At 40.8% G+C, this 21,619-nt stretch overlaps 1 protein-coding gene across 1 annotated transcript in view; it reads right to left on the minus strand.

Annotated features, from left to right (window-relative positions):
• Nucleotides 1–21,619, minus strand: part of pear1 (platelet endothelial aggregation receptor 1) — a 60,174-nt gene that overhangs the window by 32,791 nt on the left and 5,764 nt on the right. Inside the window, exons 2-4 of the mRNA XM_026185550.1 lie at nt 2,873–2,983; nt 2,167–2,268; nt 1,972–2,072 (exon numbers count right to left, since the gene is read on the minus strand). Coding sequence (XP_026041335.1) covers nt 1,972–2,072; nt 2,167–2,268; nt 2,873–2,983 — 314 coding nt within the window. The remainder of the gene's footprint in view (nt 1–1,971; nt 2,073–2,166; nt 2,269–2,872; nt 2,984–21,619) is intronic.

Below are 21,619 nucleotides of genomic sequence, written 5' to 3' on the forward strand. Positions count from 1 at the left end.
TGTTTTTCAGCAGAACATTAGATAATGATGAGATTATGAGTTTACCTGTTAAGTTGTTTTGTTTTTGCAGTTCAAATTGTGATGGCATTTAAAAGAGCACCAAATACTTCCACGTATATTTAAGTTGGGGTCATTTAGATGTACAGCAATTATAAGACAACATGATTATACAATACCTGAGGCACAAATCAAATCAATGTGGATGAAAGTTTTAACTTTAATTAAAATGAAGCTGTAAAAATGGATTGGTAAAATTGCTTCACTACTCTATAATGTAATTTTTTTTATGAATTTATTATACTCATTTCCAGCGTCATATTTTTACTCTCTGACTTTACTGAAGAATCTTTGTATGATTCAGGTTTTAATGGGTCTCGGTGCAGCCCGTCAGTTCATCCGCTACCAACAAGCTGCTTTAGCTCCTCTTACTTTAAGGCCACCATCACTAGAGTAGAAAAAATGAATATATAGGATATAGAATACTTACTTATTTAAAAAATGAGCTTACATACTTTATTTTTGCATCATGATACATGAAAACAAGCTGATCAAATGCTGAATTCATACAAATGATGACACTGATATGGAGCATTCTTTGCTTTGAGCTGCAGAGGCAGCAGTGCCGCACGTCTGAACTCAACAGAAGCTTAACTATTGTAACAAAAGTTCCTAAAATGATGTGAAATCTTGGAATGAAAACACATCAAATATATTTTTCTGAAAAATTCCAGCAATTACTGCCAGCAGGATGAGAAACTCCAGTGGGTAGTGAACCTACAATTTTGGTTATTTGTGTGCCACGTGCTGCTCATACTGACGATGCACACTGCATGGAAAAAGAGGAAATAAAACACTTTCTTCGAGTAATGTGAATGAGTTACTGCGTGCACAAATGTAGCACAGTATTGCTTGCAAACTAATCAGTGTGTTGGTACTGACTGACTTGGTTGATGTTGTTTTTGTCTATAAGCCAGTGTCAGAATGCTTTTCCTTTTGTACTCTTCGTTTCAGTGCCTTAACATTAGTATTTTGGCTGCTTCCACGTCATCTTTTTTTTAAAGACAAAAGGTGACATATTTGGATGACAGGGCAGAGCAAAGCAGCAGCCACAACCTGTACAGATGCACAGACACTTATCTTGTCCCTGAGAAACCTGCTGGATAGGCTGTGCCTCACAATAAGCTGCACAATAAGCTGTGTGCCTTCAGATAATTCTGTTAATCTCTCATCCTCGATAGATTCAGTGACTTGAATTTGAAGATGAGGCCTTGCAGGGTGCCGGCTAAAGCTCGAGTTATACAACCAATAATACGGTTGTTATTATGGTGGGGGTTGGGAGGGGGGGGATGCTGTTTTTAACACCAGCTGTTCACATGATTTCTAATGCTTTTAAGTTTTTCCCTTTTAAGGGAATCCCCTTTTAAGTCAAAGGGGATTGGGCTGTTTTTCAAACCAGTCACAAGTGGCCACAAGAGGAACTGCAGTTTTCCTGAGAGCTGTCTGGTGAGGTTCTCTGCACAGTGTTCGCTGTATTCCTGTTTTTAAATAGAAGTGCAACAAAATACACTTAAATAGAATTATCTAATAAATGTCTGTCTATGACACAGCCTTGTATTTTTATCAGCCTGTTGTGAGACACCAATTAGAAGATAACTGTGTCCGTGCATCGCACCTGCTCCACTTGTATGTAACTTGCTCCACTTAGCTAATAACTTTAAACTTTGCTGCCTTGTTAAGTGAAACCAGTGAGTAGCATCGCTGTGGCTGTACATCTTTAGTATAAGGAAAAATGTAACAGTGTAATCATTACTCACATCTATCTTGTTTCATTCTTGTAGCGAGAACTTTAATGTCGGTTTTGGTCTCTGTTAAAAGTTCTCCAGACCGATTTGTCTCACCTTTCTGTCTTAGTAACATGACACTGATGCACGAGTAAGAGCAAAGAGTGCAAAGGTTTCCACAGCTACTTACGGACACATTTGCCTCGACTCTCGTAGTAGCCTGGACAGCACTGGTATCTCTTGCGGTAATCAGTCTTCACCGCCTGCCTGTAGGCTGTTTTGTAGGTGATCCTGAAAGAATAACATAGGGCGCACATTATGTTTTGACTATCCCCTGGCAGGAAGAGGAAGTCAGGAAGGAAATGAGTCATTCTGCTTCAGCTACCTGTGGCGCATGCATTTGTAGGAAGTCCGTGGATCCGAGCAGGGCTCCTCTCCCACTTGGTCATAAGGATGCAAGTAGGACTCCTTTACTGAGGTGGTGAAGCTGTAAGGCAGAACAGCAGAAACAGTGTAAATACTACACCCACTCACAGGAGATTTTTTATGAGTGGCAGTGCTGTTCGTCATCATCATCAGTCCTGTCTGAATTATCTAAATAGCTATTAGATGCACTTTTCCACAGAGTCTGTGAGAAAGATGGAATTGACAGAATTGAAGCACACACCCTGGGTGTAGATGACATCAACAACACTCGATGCCATTGTAAATGTCTGCCATACTGTGGCCTCAGTTTAGTAAAGACATGTCATGTATCTGTTTTACAGTAAATTGTCTGACTGAACTCTGTTTTCTTGCATTTGATTGGTCTGTTAGTCACCCAAATAGTTTTATCCTAAACACAAATGACTAAAGCAATAAAAGTGATGCTGAAATTTAATTAGAAAGTTGACTCTGAGCCTCCACAGAGGAGGTACCATAAATAACACCAATGTTCTTTTTATTTGGCTGTTTTTGTGTCCTAATGTCTCGTCTGACCACTTTAACTTTTAAATTTAGTAAATTGCATTTTTTCATATATGCAATGTATGATGATTACATTGTATCATAGCAGTGACAGTTGTTTGTTTGTGTGTTTAAGCAGGCCTCACCTCTCCCACGTGCTGCACACATTGGGGTCTCTTGGGTCCAGAGAGCAGCTCAGTCCAATCAGGATGCTAAAAAGCAGCAGGACGGCAGAGCTCTGCAGGGTCGGCATGGTCCTGAAGGGAAGGAGAAGCAGAGACTTACAGTGGACATATGTTACATATGTGACTGGCTGATGGAACAAGCAACAGTGACAAATCTGAGCTTTAAACCTCTTCTGTTCAATCACACTGTGGAAAATATTCTACAGCTGGAGTTTTACACTCGTTGTTTTGTTTTTGCTTTGCTATTATTAACACTTCACAGTTTGGAGGATGGAAAGATTCATTGAAAGACTGGTTTGGGGCACCCACAAATTCTAGTTAAATGAAAGTAAAAGACTTCATTAAAGCTCAGCAGAGGTGAGGCAAAGTGCCAGACTTGAGCGTAACGCTGCCCGCTGAGCTCTGTGCCGTCTCAGCCGAGAGCATAAAACACAGGCGTCGGGAGACACCGTGACAGCAGACGCGATGGCTGGGTATGGTTAGAGCATTAGGAGGAAAGAAAATGAGACAGAAAGAGGGATCACAGTCAGGAAATGTGACTCCTAACTTGATCCTGACCCCTATCAATCAGTGCTGCCGTGAAGCCTCCACGCTCCTGTGCTGTCCCCTTCCACACTCCAGCAGCATCTGGATCCGATCAGAGATCAGCCCGAGAGAGCACGCCTCGGCTCGGGCGACCCTGTCAGGCTCTCAAGGAGCCGAAGGAAGATGATTTCCCCCTAAAAATATCCTGAACACAAGTTCAGAAGGCTGGTTGTGTGAGCCTTCTGGTGAAAGCATCGTGGGAATATAACGAAACAAGGACATTATGTTGCCATCGGTCCAGTCCTCACTGTTTTCTCAACAATTCCCCTCTGACAGAATTTTGGTCACAGCTTCTCATATCAGCTGCATGTTACCGTTGAGAGCTCTCTGATATGTTGAGACGGTGACACTTCAACCCCAGACTGAGAGTATTTTCAGTCAAGCAGCTCATGTGGAAACATTTCAGATTTCTGACGAGTGGAAAGAAGTTTCTTTCTTAAGATTCTTAGTGGACAAAATCTCTTCATTGTTGTTTGTGATTAGACCTCACTTAAAGTCACTAAAGCTGTGAAAGTGAATCCATGTTCTCCAAGAACACGGCTGTATCCATACATGTAAATTTCATAATCCACTCAGGCCTCTCTGCAACCTTAAACCTGAGAACTTGGAGGCGGTCCACACAGCAAGCACAGAGCGTGACGTTCCTTTTCATGCATGTTGCAGTATGTTTTCCACATCCTCAGTCCTGTTCTGGATTGCTCACACTGTTCTTGCTATCACTCTCAGGAGTTGTATATAGTCTGCAAAACCCTTTGAAATCCTGAGGGAGTCGTGCATGTTTGTTTAAAGTTTCATGACAAGAAGCTGAACTTGGTGAATAGCTGTAGCATGACCACCAGTGACTTCGGCAGAGTACACATCCACTAATCAAGTCATTTTTCCTATGGGAATCGTGAATTCCCATCCAGAATTTTAGGAACATTATGTCACATCAAAATTTGTTCTGAAGAGCTGTCACATGAAGTGCGTCACAGCAACGTAACCATTTATTGTTGCTCGTTTCGGCACATTGGACTCACTCTGAAAATATCACCCCTTCAGTGCTGGCATAAGAATAAAAAATGACAAAAAAAGGGGCTGTGGGCCTATTTTTACCCCTAAGTTTTCACAGCACCATCACCTTTAACACCTGCTGCAGCATCTCTCTGTGGTTTAGGCTTCTCTGTGCTCCTGCACTGAGTCCTCATTTAAAGGCAAGTAGAGATCAACCAGTTCTTTCAGCTAAAAGAAATCCAAAGTTTTACAACAAGCTCAATAAAACGTACTCGTGCACTGGACTGGTGACTATAAACTGTTAAAGCTACGACACTACCTTAACATAACTGTACACAATATACAACAACCACAATCACACCTTAACAACTTCAAGGCCAGAACAGACAGCTGTGGGCTCAGAAGGATCAAAGACACTTAGGAGAGTGTTAAGATAAAACAACAACATGACCACAGTGACGTATTAAAAACTACGTTTTTTTTAAAACTTCAACTTAATCAAAACTTTAATTTAGAGAATAAATGACAGCTGTGAAACAATGACCAGATAAATATGGTTACTGGGCTGTTCTAAAAGCTGTCACCTCTAATACACATGGAACAATAAACAGAGCACAGCAATGCTGTATCCACTGCACTGCAAGGACGCTTCTGAAAAGTGGCAGGAGGTTGTGCTTGAATAACAGCTGCAAGCTGGTCCTGGTACTGGGAAAAGAGTATCAACTTTCAACCCAGATTGGATTTTTAATGGATATTTTAACATGTTGTCACATGAAAAGATCTGTTGTCATAGTTTAAGGAACTAAAACATTGGTCAAGGTTTATAATGTAAACTCGAAGCCAGTGGAAAAACTCTGATTTGCAGATTCGGCCTCGTGGCTGGCTGTAGTTTCTATCCCGCCTTCTGTATGTCGCTTATTTGTGGTTTTGCTCACTTTTCATGTGCATGTTTGTATTTCAAGTCACCGCTTTGGAAATTTTGGGATGTTTCCTGAAACGAAAAAAAAAAGATTTCCCTCCAGCTTGATGAATAATGCATGCCTCTAATACTGCCAAGGTCAGCTGTTCATTTCCCGTCAGAGCCACCTCAGATATGTTTACCAAATTGTTCTATATGCTAACGTAAGACCAGGAAAAAAGATAATGTGACGTGTTTATCGAAGCGCTTCAGCATAAACATCTCAGTTCAATGAACGCCTTTCCATAAAGTCCAGCGACTGGTTATCTCTGCTGGAGATTTGGCACGGTGACGACTGCAGCACGAATCTCCTGCTTCTGATAAACTGCCTTTTACTGCTCTCCTACCCACTGTCAGGAGTTAATTCACTTACTGGCACAACAGCCAACGCCTAAGAAATGTGTGCCACAAAAACAGGATTTTATAAGAACAGGCATATGGCTTTTATTAAGAGCAGTCATCAACTTCCCAAGGCACTTCATTGGACTGGGGGTAAATATTTTTCATTACCTTCTTTTCATTTTAATTGTGCTTCATTAGAGAAAAGCTTCAAACCGCATGGGAATTCTTAAACAGTGAGAAAGAGCGAGTAATGAGCGCAGATGGGGCTGTTTGGAAGTCGCTCGCTGTTTGCGTTGCATGTTGAAGTTACCTACAGTGGAAAGGTGGAGCAGGGAGACGCCTAGAGCTCCAGGTGGTAGTATCATCATCTGGAGGTCTTCAGGGAGGCAACCCTGCTTGATTTAGTGCAACAAAGAACGGCAGGTGCTTTTAGAGAAAGCACCTCCACTTGACCAGTGGACAGACTGACTCTTCTTCTCTCCTCCTCCTCCTCACATAATGGCCTTTACTCCATTACATTCAGCAACCATTATTTTCCTTGAGCTTCTTCCAGACTGCAGTCCTGAACCTTTTCACTTGGACAAGTTTGGCTGCAGCACAAAAGCGTGCTTTATGTATCCTAAACCTTTTTCCACTCCTATTTGATGCATTGAGCTTACAGCCAGCTGGCAGTAATGTGTACACACCTCCACAGTTCAAATCCACTGGACACATAATGTAAAATCTGGACCAGGATCAGTAAAAAAACCCATAATAGTAGCGACTGCGCCAACATATTTCTGGTTGTGTTTGTGATGAAAAAAACAGACAATCTTACTGAGCGTAGGGAAACTTTCATGTGGCTCTTTAAACAGTAGAAAATAAGCAAAGTGCCATACACGAGCGTACGCTCACACACACACACACACACACACACACACACACACACACACACACACACACACACACACACACACACACACATGTCTGGAGACATTACACATCAAATGAGTCCCATAAGCTGAAGTATTTTTAGAATCCGAGGATATTTTGTTAATTCGCGCGGCCTCTCTTCACTCACACTGTCAACAGCGTCCCGCTCGTGCACACACGCGTTGCACCGACTGCAGAATGCTGTTAGAAGTCCAAGCAATGCTTCTTCCACCACCGCACAGGGGCTTCAGAGAAAACAGAGCCCAAATGAAAACAGATGCACTGCTTTTATATTAATCTCACCAGACATTTGTACTCATGTTATTACCATATTCAGTTTCAATCACAGGCCCTTCAGGATCTGTAAGTGCTGACAACCCTAAAATAATTTTCATTTGACTTCATGCAACAAAGCCATTTTATTAAGGTAATATTCCCATCAGACTGACAAGATAATAAAGAGTAATGACAGTGAAGGGGCTAGCACTGGAGGGGACACACTAAGCGGGTTTGTGAGAAACCCTTTTTTCTTTGTTCTCGTGACATTTATGAAGCAATTTACACCTTTTTACAACAATTATTAGAGAAAATGTTGCAAAATTTAGGACCCAGTTCAGCATGTTCTGGACTATAACCTGGTGAGGTTCTCATGCATTCTGTGTGGTTTAGAAATGAGCTTATTTTACTCTTTTTGGGTTCGATTGGCTTGTGAAATCAGCCTACTTTTGTGTCTTCTGTTGTTTAAACCCCTAAAGTATGCAAAACTGTAAAAACCTAGTCACACCTGGTCACATTGATGATATATTAATCGATTTTAATTTATCAGCTCCTGAATGTAAAAGCAAAACTGGCCTATTAAGGTTGTTTAACCTTCTAGGACCTGGAATCCACATATGTGGACATCACAGTTTGGGTTGTCTGGACCAAGATACTAAATTTTGCTCTACAAGGGCCTGATATCCACTGACATTATACTGCCACTGTTCTATAATCAGCCCAAATAGCAAAGAGAAATTAAAAATGTATGCCGTGAAAGATGTACGGTCTTAGGAGGTTAAGGTAAGATTTAAAAAAAATGTGGAACTACCAGAAAATCTGAATGTTTTAGATTAAAGTCAGAAATTTATGAGAACAAACTGAAAATTAAATAGAAAAAACTTAGAAATGTTCAAGAAAATGACTATTTTACCAGAAATCAGCTCATCATTTTATGATGAACACATCATTTGGGAGCTTTTCTTGTAAATGTTTGAGCACATTTTTTCAGCCTGTGTTTCAGCAAGATTTCGACTGCTTTTTAAAAAACTTTCTCCTCTTTTAATAAAAGAATACACATTGCTGAAGAAGCAAACACGTGACCCTGCGTCCTCAGCGTTATATGTCTGTCAGTAATGTTATTGTGTAGCTTCTGGATGAAACGCATGTATGTAAGCTATTCTGTTTGTTACGCAGGTAAAAGAAGGTAAAGCTGTTTTCATGTGGATAGCTTTAATGTTGCAGCTAAAGCTGACCACAGAAGAACACACTTTACATGCACTTCTTCACATGACTGCTATCAGCTGCTTAATTTTAAGACATAACTCCAACTTGCCTGAATGACCTTTACAGGAAGACGGTCTCAGTGAATCTATCTCAGGATTGATGACGGCGCTCGGTCTAAATCACTCTGGATTTTAGCAAATAAGGGAGTGAATCATCTTCTAAATGAGTTCCTGCATCACTGTAAAGGCAACAGGCAGCGGTGCTAATATTAATAGTAAGTTTAATACTAGAGTCTAGTGACATCTGAAGCAAGGCACATGACGCAAATTTCCATCTAACCCCAGATTTCTGTCTCTGCATTAGTTTCTGCACAGTTGCAGAGCTGACTGAGGTAGAAAATATTAGTCAGGCACTGGAAGGGAAAGTCAAAGAGGAAAGGAAAATCAACTTAAAAAATAAAAATAAGAAAAGCTGATGATATAACTGACTGGCCGCAGCAAAGAGAACAGAAAGCTGCCAAATACACGCTGTCGGGGTGCTGTGATGTCAGATTCAGACAGAGAATCTACAAAATATGCCTCCTATGTCAAGACTTTTTCTATTTTTTAAAGCTGTGTCTGGGTTCTCCTGGTTTTCCACACTTCAAATCAATAGCATAAAAACTTTAAATGACTCTATCCTGAACAATATTTTAAAGCGCTTGACAAAAGTCCACGAGGCTACAAAAGGAAAGCAGCTCGGTGAAATACTGAAGGCTGTCTTCCCGACTTTCCCTGCAGAGTTATGAATCCTGCAGGCGGGATGCATTTTTGTGTGGCAGAGTCGCATGAATCAAACTGCAGGTAATTTATGTCTTGTTTCATGCTACCCAGGTACTAAGTAAGTAATATCAAAAGCAGATCCCCACCACAGTTTAATGTTCGATGTAAAACTGTTCACAATAAGATCACTAATAAAACCCGGCTCATCTGACGATGCTGGAGACTTTTTTAATAGAAATCAAAAGTCTAACTACATGTTGGTGTATAATACCAAAAAAAGATGCATTTAATTAAGAAAGTTTTGGAAAACATTAATATTAATTTTATTTCAGAAATTAAATCTAAAACTTGGAAGCCCATTTAAGTAAAGGCAGGTGCTTTTTATTACTTTTTTTCTGAAACAGTAGAAAGTAGAAATACAGTAGAAAGTAGAAAAATAATGAATTATCTGAGTGTTTCTAATCTCTTGGATAACTGATTGCAGCTCTAATGAGACAGTAAGTCCCTGCACTGGTGGACAGCTTGAAAGTAAGCACAGCGTAGCTGATGCATCTACATACAGCTGAAGTTTAGGGAGTGATTTAATCAACCAGTGGTTCCCAAAGGGAGGGATAAGGAGTGGTTAAACTCCATTATAATGCCATTAGAACAATGAGTGAGCAGAAATGAACAGTCATTAGTGCTGTATCAGACTTTCTTCCCCAGCTCTTTGTCTGCTCGCACAGAAAGAACAAAAGTCAAAATCTCCACAAACTGAGCTCATAGAGAAAAATTCTTACTTACGGGAGCCTGTGGCTAAATGCAAGCCCTTTAAAGGCCTTTGACATTAAAAAGTCAATTTTTGAGAATTATAAACTGGCCAAACCTCCAGCAAAAGACAAAGACACGAAGACCAAAAGCATAAACATCAAGTCAAATGTTTCCTGGCAACATGTTGATCGCACTGCACATGATTAAAGGGCTGCTGTGCACCATTACACTTAAAAGTTGGCCAATAAAGCTGCGGTGTGTGTCGCAGTCTTAAGGAGGTTTAAATGATCGCCCTCTGATTGTGATCATCGCGAGTATCACAAAATACCCTCCACAGGAGACGAAAGCTGCAGCGCTGCAAATTTACAGTTCAGCTCCTGCAATAACAAATGTATGAAAACTGCTGGAGGGCAGAAACTGACAGAAACCTCGGTGTGACACATCGACCGCAGCCACAGCCCCCTCTCCCCCAGCTCCCCATCCCACCCTCACATTACACCAGAGTTACTGTAAACTGAATATAAAACCCATAATCCCTTGCATCTGGGTTATCGTCTTGGCTCGCAGGGTCGCTTCGACCGCGACGAGCCTGGCACACACTCTGCAGTTGATGCCATGCCTCATGTTGGGTGGGTGTTGGTGTAGGGGGGGAGGGCAGAGACCCTTAAAAATCTACAGTGCCCCACCCAAAACTTTAGTGTCAGAAGAACAGCTTAAAAACACACCCACAGATTTTGCGGTAGTTGTCAGTTCTGCCACATTATTAATGTTATGCAACGCCTACATCAACACATTTCACTCTGGCTGCTGTAAAGCCTCAGTATACGGTAAAAGATGGTACCCTGGCACAAAAGCAGAACCCCCACACTGGAAAAAAAAAGTGCTTAAGTGGAAAACTCTTGGCAGCTCAAATGCAGCTGACGGATCTCGGGGGAGTTGCATGACAAAAGGATGATCTAGTGAGGGAGAGTGGAGGGTTGAGGCCTTGCAGAAATCTTGGGAAGTCTGAATTTTGCTGATTGAGCTCTAGGCTGTTTGCTATCTGTGAGATTGATGCAACCGGGTGCAGAGTTCCTGAACTGTAGAAGTTGCACCTTTGCAAAGTCTGTTTCTTTTGTCTGCTTTTCTCAGGCAGTTAAATTGTCTTCATTTGACCTCGTACTCTGCAACTGAATCTTATAATTATGTCAGCAGATCTTAAACCTCAGTTTTGCTAGAGTTTCCAGTAATAACATGGGAATAAATAATTTGAATCCTCCTCTGCAAAAGACTTCTTCTTACCAACAGGCTCTTTGAATGCAACGGCAGATGCCCAGCGCAGGCTGCCAATCTGTCCTCGGGTTCGAGTCCCTTTAAAGCGCTCTTAATTAGGGGAGCTGCTGGAAAATATAAAGTAATCATGTCAGCCCTGTGTCATCTGTGTGCCAACATCAGGCCAGTTTTCATTTGGCAGCCTCGGCTTGTGGTCTGGTGTAATTTATTTAACTGAGAAAAGCAGGACTCACTATGTACCCCCTCCTCGATCTTGGCCCCCTGTTATATTCATTCAGGTTTAGATTCCCAGAGCTGAGGTTAATTGTGTCTCTTGAACATTACTTTACTTTCTTTCACTACTTTTCCTTCAAGAGAAACTCTACACGGAAGCAAAGCATCAAACTTCTGAAAGGCAGCTCTCTGATAAACTGCAGGTTTATTGTTAAATTACAGTAACGTTACAGCAGCTGGATTTGTGAGTTCACAGTGTCTGTCGTAGTGTTGTACTCTGTACAGGCTTTACCATACTGTCAGCTCCTTGGTGGCCAATACAATAGAATAGAATAATCTCCATGACCAGTTTGTTACCATGCAGGAAAACTGTATTTCTGCGCACATCTACTCATTGACAGAAAGCATTTGTATCAGCTCCCCTACAGACTCGTGGTCTGTGCTATATTTGTTGTGTTTCTTCATGTCTGCATGTAAGTCTTTGGGTTATGCTTTAGTTTGAAAGTTTTCTCGTGCCTTGTTTTGGTTTTACATCCTATTATTGCTCCCGTCCGCATGAATTTCATCTGTTTGTGTATGTTCCCACACGTATCTCATCTCCAATCATGCCTACATATACATACATATAGTTCTGCGTTTCCCTTTGTCCTCATCAGATTGTCTGTTGCTCTCTGTGTGTCTATTATTAGTTCACTGAGCTCCTTGTCAGACTTCTGTCTGTTTTGCCTTCTGGACTTTGGGTATCTTGGATTTTTAATTGCCAAAATAATCAAAACTCATCAAAATCTGAACTCCTATATCACTTTAACATCTTTCTAAGCCAGACAAATACTGAAAACTGCATCACACAAACACAGATATTTAGATTTAAACATAACATAACCATTAATAAAAAACTCCACAATTATAATGAAATCTTTTGTAAGTTTGTAACCTCAAAGCTTGGATACAAAAGACACAAAAGTTTAATCTATTTATGTGTTATAAAGCAGAAACAGATTTAAGACTTGACAACCACACCTTTTCCCTTTATTCCGTCAGAATAAACTAGTTGTTAGACACGATCTGTGTGTGTTTGTGTGTGTTTTTGTTGGACAGCCACTTCACGAGCGAGCTCAGGAGGTGGTGCAGTTGTTGTCACAGCCTCTGTCACCACGCTGACAGAGAACAGAGTCAGTGGATAACAGAGGTCGGTGTGATAAGGTCACTATAGTGCTGCTTTTGTTTTGGCCCACTTGTCGAGCACATCGACACAAGTTCACACAGAGTTGGAGGCCTCTACTAGCAAACAGCAGCAACTGCAACAACACTGAAAGAACCTGAACTGATGGTGTTTCTGTAGCAAAACTTTATTCTGAAAACAAATTTAAAGCGTAACAGTCACAAGCAAGAGTCACCCTTTTGTCAAAGTGAAACATTTGATGGACCCAGCAGTTCACAGCTGCCTCCTTCCCCTGCAGGCTTTGATAAAGTCATCTGGCTTCATCCTTTTGTTATCTGAGGTAAATCCAAGTGATACATGAAGGGACTGGTTGGTCATTTAGGTAAAAAACCCTGCTCGACCCAAACAAATGGTGTTTCAGAATTTTCATCTGGAGTGATCTACTCTACTTGGATTTCCCACTCTAAAAGCAGAAGCAGCCCCACCAGCCCCGAGGTAACAATGTAAGCAAACGTAAGCATGAGTGAAACTTTAAAACTTTTAATCCATCCTGCCACATTAAGTCCTGCAGCGCTGTTCTTAAGCATGAACGGCTACCTTGCTGAGAATCAAAACAAATCCTGTTTTCCTTCTTTTCCAACTTTCCTATTAGAATGCATTTACTCAGGAGTTATGTCACCTAGACGATGACACCGGATTTGATCTGAAGCGTATCTGGGATGTAACAACAGTTATTTTTGCTGGTGTGGGTCTTGCATTCCTACTATCACAGAATAAGCCCTTTTAGACTGTTTTTTGTGACGGGCTGGGCTTTTTGCCAGTTGAAGTCCTCTTGCTCTCCCTTCGTTCTCCCTGCTGCATTGCTCCGACACGTTTGAGGCTCGTGCACTCGTACATGGAGCCACAGTGTAAACTGCCGCCTGGTCCGCCACACTCCACACCATAACCGCAGGCAGGATGACTGTGGTTTCATTGGTCAGAGAAGTCAGAGAAGTCGGCAAAAACAAACAAAAACAGTGTGACAAATACCCCGACTCACCTCTGTGGACCAAAATAAATACAAACACAGACTTGAACACCTTGGATTGAAGTCATGTCTGGCTTGTGTTTAAAACAAGAGTCTTATGCAAACCTTAGTGAGTGAAAATGGTGGAAAACCCAAAATGGAGGCTTTAGCTGAGGTTTCTGGGGGACATGACCATACAGCGCTGTAATTATATGTCCTCTAATGCTCTGTGGATCATGCTGGAGCAAAGTCCTTGTAAAAAAAAAACACAAACTGTGACCAAAAAGCATAGCTTTGCATTGTAAATGGGCACAGTAAGAACAGAGGAGAAAAGCCTCAACATTACAAGGCTGCTCGTAAGAAAAACGAACACGAGGAGCTTTGGAAAAGTCACTTCACGTGCAATCACCAGAGAATGGTTGTTTTATGTGGGAAAATATGATGTTTGTTGCATAAGACATCTGCATCCACAGTGAGTCTTGGATATGTATTCAAACACGAGTCTCTGACCTTTGATGTACAGCTGTTTGTGACTTGGTCATTTAATGAGACGTAAAGAGTCAAAAGGCCAACTCAAAGAAGTTGGATTCAGCAATATGACACGTTTTGTGTCACTTCTTCCTTTTGTTCCATGCTACCGTTCTACATAAAATTAAAAATCTCTGTACTACAGAAAGCACTCACTGAGATGTGGGAGCAACAAAGACGAGTGCCCTGGATGGATTGTTTAAACCACCTTCAAATTCTAAAGATTAGAAAACATAGAAAGTAATTTCATTGGCAGAATATGTTTTCTGAGGATGACTTTGGACTGACTGTGAAGCATCCCTGTAGCCACAGAGTCTTGAACTAAATCCAACCACTGACCACATAATAGGAATAGTAATTTCAGACGTCAGTGGCTCTTGCTGCAACTATCTGAGCTGGATATTTCTAATGGCGGTGGCACCTGGCTGATCTGGTGGACTCACGGGCCAGTTGTTGATTCAGATGTGCACTTCCTCTCCATCTCGTCCTGCTTACTACTGTCTGTCTGCCGACTGCAACCATTCAGGAAATGCTCTAAACTTCGAGTATTAAGTGTTTTCCTATAATGCATTGTTCTGTAAAAACACATCCCTGAATTGAATCAAATCTCCTCTTTTTTCCTAGTTTACTTCAAATTTTATTTATTTCTACACTCCAAATATCTGCTGAATGTTTAAGGAACAAACTGCTGAAACAGAAAAAACAACAAGAGAAAAGACCACTCTGTAATGACTGGGCTAATCGAACTTAGTTTCATAAATCAATATCAGTGCGATTAAATTATATCTGATTAGTTTATAGAAGCAGAGAAATTATAAAAGATTTACACTGTAATTACTCAGTGACTCAATATCCTGGAGCCTAAGCTTGACATCCTCAAGACTCCCTATGTGCCAAAATATTTTTTTTATAATGTAAATTCTCATATTTGAGCCTTTTAGCTAGAAAAATAGCAATAATTTAAATTATGGCAGCTCTAAAATGCCCTCAATTGTTCTTCAGTGATTTATCAAAAAGGACCTGATTTCCAAGGCTAAATTTTCAACTTTTAAATGTATGTTTTGTAATCATTTGGTTGTGTGACGTTACAACGGCACGGACAAAACGATCACAGCCACGTGTAAACATGTTGCAGTTTCATTGCCTTTGATGGCAGGCAGCAGGTCTGCGACCGCTCGCAGTCAGCTGCCATCTTGGAAGAAACTGCAGCAAACAAAAAGAGCAGCAACAAAACGCAATCAGACCAAAAGCGGTCTGTGAACGGTTTGGAATTCAGCAAGATGAAGGTGGCAGTTACATGCAATTAGATCTGTTTGTGACAACGTGGCAGTGATAATCAATAGAGCTGCAACAATTCAAACTCTATTGGTCGTAGAATTCATTCAGAAGTTCAGCAGTTCCTCTACAAGCAGTGATGCTGTAACGTAACTGTGAAATGACACAAGTGCTCAGCATCCTTGCTCTTACTGTCTATGAATATAACAGAATAAAACCAGTTAGAAACCACTTGAGTTGGGTCCACTGATGAAATGAGATGTGTTGCAGATGAGTTGACTGACTGACTTCCCTAACACCGTATTCTTGTCCCTTTCACCTCCTGGTGCTCCCTTGAACCTCCCTACCAATGAATAAACCCGGTGGCACCGGACCTCCCGACTAGGTCTTCCATCTCAGTCACTCTCGATCACGCTGACTCTGTCTAACACCAGCTCAACAGCTAACGAGGTCTTCTTCACCTCCCAGGACTTGGATTTTTTACTTGTGACTGAAACTTGGCGTATTTTTGGTGAGTTAAGCCCATTTTCTGAACTCTTCAACCTTACTGTCATTTTTTCCATTACCTACAGATAACTGGTCATGGTGGAGGTCTAGCATCTGTTTTCAAAGACAGCTTTAACTGCTGGCAGCTCACAGAAGATGTGCACTGATGTGAAAACTCATTTTTATTAAAACCGAGCCTTGACATTATTTTTTGTCCGTCCGTTTTTCTACATTGTGTTATTTTTATTGCTTTTGTTGTCTTGTTGTACCGCACTTTTGTCAATGCTTGTTATTTTTTAACAAGCTTATAAATAAACGGACTTGACTTGACTCAGATGGCAGCAATTTGAAAACTTTCTCTAAGAGAGTGACTGCAACCAGTCTGAGTCAGAGTGTGATTGATGGCAGACAGGTTGCCTCCCACCAGGCAACCTGTGCAATCCCCTTATAAAGCACTCAAACCCTGGACAGCGCTCACAGTTGTTCCCCAAATTAAAAAAACATCAACAGAATCAGCAGCAACCATTGATTTTTTCCACTTCCAAGAGGGTTCCCACCTTTGCGGGTGTTCATTCTCCACCACATACAATCACCACACTGCAAAGGTTATTATGTAGAACTTAATCTGATTTGTGGTGACACCTCCCTGACACTTCACACTGTCCCCAGGATCTCAATAACATTTAATCACGCTATCCTCTGATGTTTTGGTCCTAATTCTCTTTAAACATCAGAGGCTCTGCTCCATTGTTGTTTCTACACCATGAAATTTGATTTCTTTTATCTTAAGATGTTTCTTTTCACTTAATTACTGCCTCAAACAAATGTTCTGTCCTCTTCGTTCAGGGTCAGAAAGTTGTGGGAAACAAAGCTGCTGTGTCTCCATCATGAAGCTACAGCCAACACTTTTGATTCATTTTTATTAGCGCGCTGTATATATAGAACAGGGCACAGGGTCGAGCGCCTTTGAAATTTTTGGATGAGCCAATGAAAACAAAGAAAGCCTCAAGGGAAGTCTTAGAGAGTACATCAACTCTCGTTGTTAGTGATGTCTCTGAGTAGCTCCTTTATCAGAGAATAACGTCTCTAATTAGATTAAACAGACAAACAAGCACCGATTGAATGTGTCACTTGTTTAGGCCTCTCTCTAATGCTTATTTGGGCTTGGTGTTGATCTTTGTCACTGTTGGACAATATGCTGGATGTCTTCTTAATTAATTTTGTGTGGTTCCATTACAGCACTGTTTACATTCATTTCTCCCCACCAGTACAAACATCAAGTAGTGTTTTTAATGTATCTGACAAGGATCCATTTGATAATGTTAAATAATTTTCTTACTGTAATGTAGAAACATCCAAAACCAACAATGAGCTAATATTACTACTAAATGCGTAACCAAAGTCTATGAAACCCCCTGTTGTCCAAAAACTACTACAAACTGAGCCACACTGTTGCACTAGGCGGCATGCTCCCTTCATCAGAGACTCAACTTTAATGCGACTTCGTATTTGGTATAACATCCTGCTCCATTACAAAATTACAGTTTGTTTTTAGCCCTACAAAAATAGTCCCAAACTAATTACCTTTTTACTCATGTTTTAAATATCATCTGCTGAAAACTAGCAACCAGCTGTTTAGACAAGTTCTGAGTCCTCTTTATTCATTTCATCTATTAACAGCAGACTCCAAGACTCTGAGATGACATTTAATTTTTTTAAGAGGTTTAGAAACATTTCAAAACACAATAAGTTTTGACATGTAAAACATATAAAACTGTAAAGATGAAGATTGTGATCATATTAACTCATTTGTTCAAAACATCATAATTTTAAAAAAACTATTTAGCTGTTCCTCAGCTTCCAAACAAACACTGCTGAGCAACGGACGGAGTCATAGTGGGAATCAAAAAATGTGTTAAAGAAAATGTTAGACGTCTGACTGCCATTCTGCTTCCCCAGAGTCAGAGAAGTGCTGGACTGAGGGTTTGTGAAGATTAGACCCAACAGCACAAGATCAGGTATCTTAGAAATGATTACACAATCAGAAGAAAGATGAATTATTCAGTGAGAAACAGAGACTTCCTCAGAGACGTGCATGTCAGTGGAGAATGGTTCAGGAGGATAAAACACACCAAAATCCCCAAAAAACCTCAAGGCTCTGAAGAAATACTAAGAGCACAGAGGACACCAGAGTCGTTGCTGAACTGTCCTCCACAATAAGTCAACTAATCTTTATCAAAGACTCCCTGTCCAGACTTACAAACAAACAAGAAATCAAACAAGCCCTGAAAACAAATAAAAAACTGAATAAAGAACAAAAAGACAGCTGTAGAAGTATCTCCAGAGCTGGGATTAGTACAGGGTGGTACTAAGTGTTATACCTGACAAACACACAATGATTTGATTCACCCCCCAAACACTCTTGGAGAATTTAAACACCAAAAAAGCCAAACATTCCTGACATGACAAGAAGCTCTGCACAATGCAGTCAGACGACCATGCAGGGATAACTTTCGTTATCAGGTCTGAGTAGTCTGCTGGTGCCCGTGCATTAGAAGACAAGGAAGTCTTCAAGTGCTGTGAGTGGAATGCTGTTTGTTCTGGCTTATTTGGGGTAAGACAATTAGCTTCATAACACCAGCCTCAACATTTCTTGAGGCTGGTGTTAGCAAATATTTTACTAGCACATCAAATATTGACATGCTTTCCTAATGGCTGTAACACGAGACTCTTTTATAATAGCTGTAGTCTTTGCATTGTACACATCTGGATGTTTATCAAGTGCAGTGAGATATGCAAACTCAATCTCAATCTGTTTTACTGACTGCTGATGTATCGCTGGCATGCAATTCTCCAATCACTTGTTTGACTTGTAGTTTCTTACAAGGGGAAACGGGCGATCACACCGAAGCCACTAACGGAAAACTCTGAACCACAAAGTGCCAAGTCAGCACGAAACTCACCATTCAACACCATCATAAACACAGATGTGCACGCACAGACCTGGCCTGCTTCCATGTATCTCCGTGCACCCAGGGACACGGGCTTTCTCTTTTTTCCATTATGTCTTTTGTTTTGGCTGAAGAACGTGCAGCTTGCTTACAGCTTGCGGTCTTCGCCCTCGTGGTGGCCGAGCTCGTTTGGCGATCAATCTCCACAACAGCTACAAGCACAGAAGCTGAACAAGTTTCAAAATTATACAATTATTTTAAGGCTCTCGATAATACAGATCAGGACCCGCTGTTTAAAAACAGTTGTGACAAGTCTTTTGTTTTTTATTATTTCGGGTAAAATGTGCCTTCTTGGGGGGTCTGGTGACCAACAACATTGTACTGATCCCTCTGAATGTCTGTGGCGTCTGAGTAACATCATGGGAAGCCTGATCCTCACTGTGACAGTAGATTTAAGAACAACATTTTTCATACTGCGGATAACGTTCCCATGCAGCAGCTTTTATGCAAGTCTTTGAGTCACTGCAGAATGAAACAGCGAGCCATTTACAGTAACAGATTTTAACCATGCCACATCTGGTTTTGATTAAGACAACACATCCAATGTGAGTGGATGGCAGCTTTTTTCTCTTTGCAGCTGCTGCAAGCTGGAAACGATTTGAGCTCTAGTGGCTATCTGTTTCTGTTGTTGTTGTTGATGTTTTTCTCTGCTATTTGTTCCCAGGACTGACCTGAAATAAGACTTAACTTGGTGCTTTCAAGGTTCACCACATTCTCCTCAAAGGGAGTTTTCTATCTACGCCACATTTCAAATGTGTCCATTTACAATCATTTAAAACAAAATCTGTACTTCGTTCATTTATCAGTGAGAATGTGTTATTATTTTTGGCTTGAAAGTTTCACTTTTTATCCAGTAAATTTTGGAAACTGTTTGTTCATCCAAACTTTCAGCTAAAAACTTTAACTGCCGGCCGTACTGTTAGCTAATAAACTTCTTTTAATTAATCATTTTACCTAGTTTAGCTATACCCAAACCCAAAATACAATTTCTTCATCCATACCTTTATCTTTTAATTTTACCTCCTAGCTGCAGAACTTCTAGATAATGATTTTTAAGCTTATATTAATAATTTTTATCATCATTTTCTTTTTGTTTATCTGACATCTTGAGCTAGCAGTTTCAGTTGTTTATTCATACTTCAGCTAACAATTTGCAGCATTACATTTATCATTTTAACTGGAGATTTTATATCAAGTATGTTTAGCTAACAATCCGTCCATCCATACTGTTGACCTGATCTTGACCCTTAAATTTGCAATTTTGTACATTTATATACAACATTATAAAACTTCATACAATATAAACAATTTTAATATTCCGTGTTCTGTATATATTTCCACTGTGACAGTGTTGCATAACTACTTACACTTTAAATTCTCGAAAAGGAAGAATTTCATTGCTCTGCGTAACCACTCGTGTTTTGCCGTGTATATGACAATAAACTTCTTGAATCTAAGAGTAAGACCAGTTTTAAAGCTACATTTATCTCGTATGCACAATTTTTGGCAATTTTTTGACTTTGGAGTGTTAGTGTATTTAAATACTTTATAAATAAATAAATACATTGGTCTAGTGGCTATCTTTTTAGATAAATGTCAACTTTTCAAAACTGTTAAGGTCCACTCAGTTCTTTTTTCTCCTGCGTGATTACTGAGGCACTTGTACGCCCAGCTGTGAATCAGTTATTTACCAAACAAACCTGTGTGTGAAGGGTGGTAGAGGGGAGTCGGAGCTGCATCCTGGAAGACAGATGTGCATCTCAATGGATTCTCAATGTGGTCCGACGTATCTATGGTACCCAGATAACACTAAGGTCCTGGACCAATATGCACGCAGCAGCAGCAGCAGCAGCAGCAGCAGGCCAGGACAGGTACAGTTCACCAGAGTCATTTTCAGTCATTATCTCTTCTGACTTTGCTTCTCTATTTGTATTTTCAGGAAGTCCAGCTGGGGACAGTAAATTCCTAAAAGTTAAGAGCGTGATTTACAGTCCTACCACTGGCACATGGTGTGCTGCCTTTTTGGAGGACTAGGTGGAAACCTGTAACTTATTAAAGTGATCACTTTAGAGCCATTTTTTCACATATAGCCCCAAAGCTCCCTCTCTCCAGATGGGCCCCATTCTGCAAGCATCTGGAAGTTCGAGCCTTATTTTCTTCACTGAAAAACTTGAGCCACGTGTGCTACCCTGAAGGTGAACTCTCCAAGATGTTCCTTTACTTAGTCTGTTTCTCCGTGCTTTCCCAGCAGTGTCGCTAGACTGAAACTGTTTCAGCCCCCACAGGTGGTGCCATTAATTCACTTTGTTTGGCTGCCTCGCGGCTAACGAAAGATGAAAGAGGGCTCTGCAGAATGTGCTGTAGTTAATTGAAAGCCCTGGCATGGTCATCTGCATTGTGCAACACATTTGTCTCTTGGGGCTTCTTGCAACGACACACTCATATCTGTTTAACACAGCAGGAAGACGGGGAGCAAAGAGGAGACAAGAGCCAGAGTCAAGCCACCGCACAGGACATCCTGGGCAAACAACACCGTGGGAGGGCAAACACTGAGGATGGCAGGAGGGAGAGAGGTGCAGGAGCCTGTCATCTTGTGATGATGTTCACGACTGGAGGAAACCAAGTCGAGGGAAACTGTTAACACTTTTTCTTTTTCGGGATGCCCAGAGGCAAACAGAAGCAGCAGGAAACACAGCAGGTTGTCTGTGAGTCACTGAGGTTTTTTTTCCATCACAGTGAGGATTCTCCAGGCTTTTCAACTACTGCTAGAAATTAGTTTCAACTATTTACCAATTAACGAGCAAGCCAAGAGACCACTTTTGTGGTTAACACACTGCAAACTCAAAAGCTACCGCTGAGTATCTTGTCAGCACTTTACTGATTATTATGTCTTTGAAGATAGCATGCTTTTCTTATTACTTTTTAACTGACTACAAATCTCTGGTTCATTATCATCTGTCTGCAGCTAATAA

Source organism: Astatotilapia calliptera, chromosome 11, assembly GCF_900246225.1.
Source record: "Astatotilapia calliptera chromosome 11, fAstCal1.2, whole genome shotgun sequence".
Classification (NCBI taxonomy): Eukaryota; Metazoa; Chordata; class Actinopteri; order Cichliformes; family Cichlidae; genus Astatotilapia; species Astatotilapia calliptera.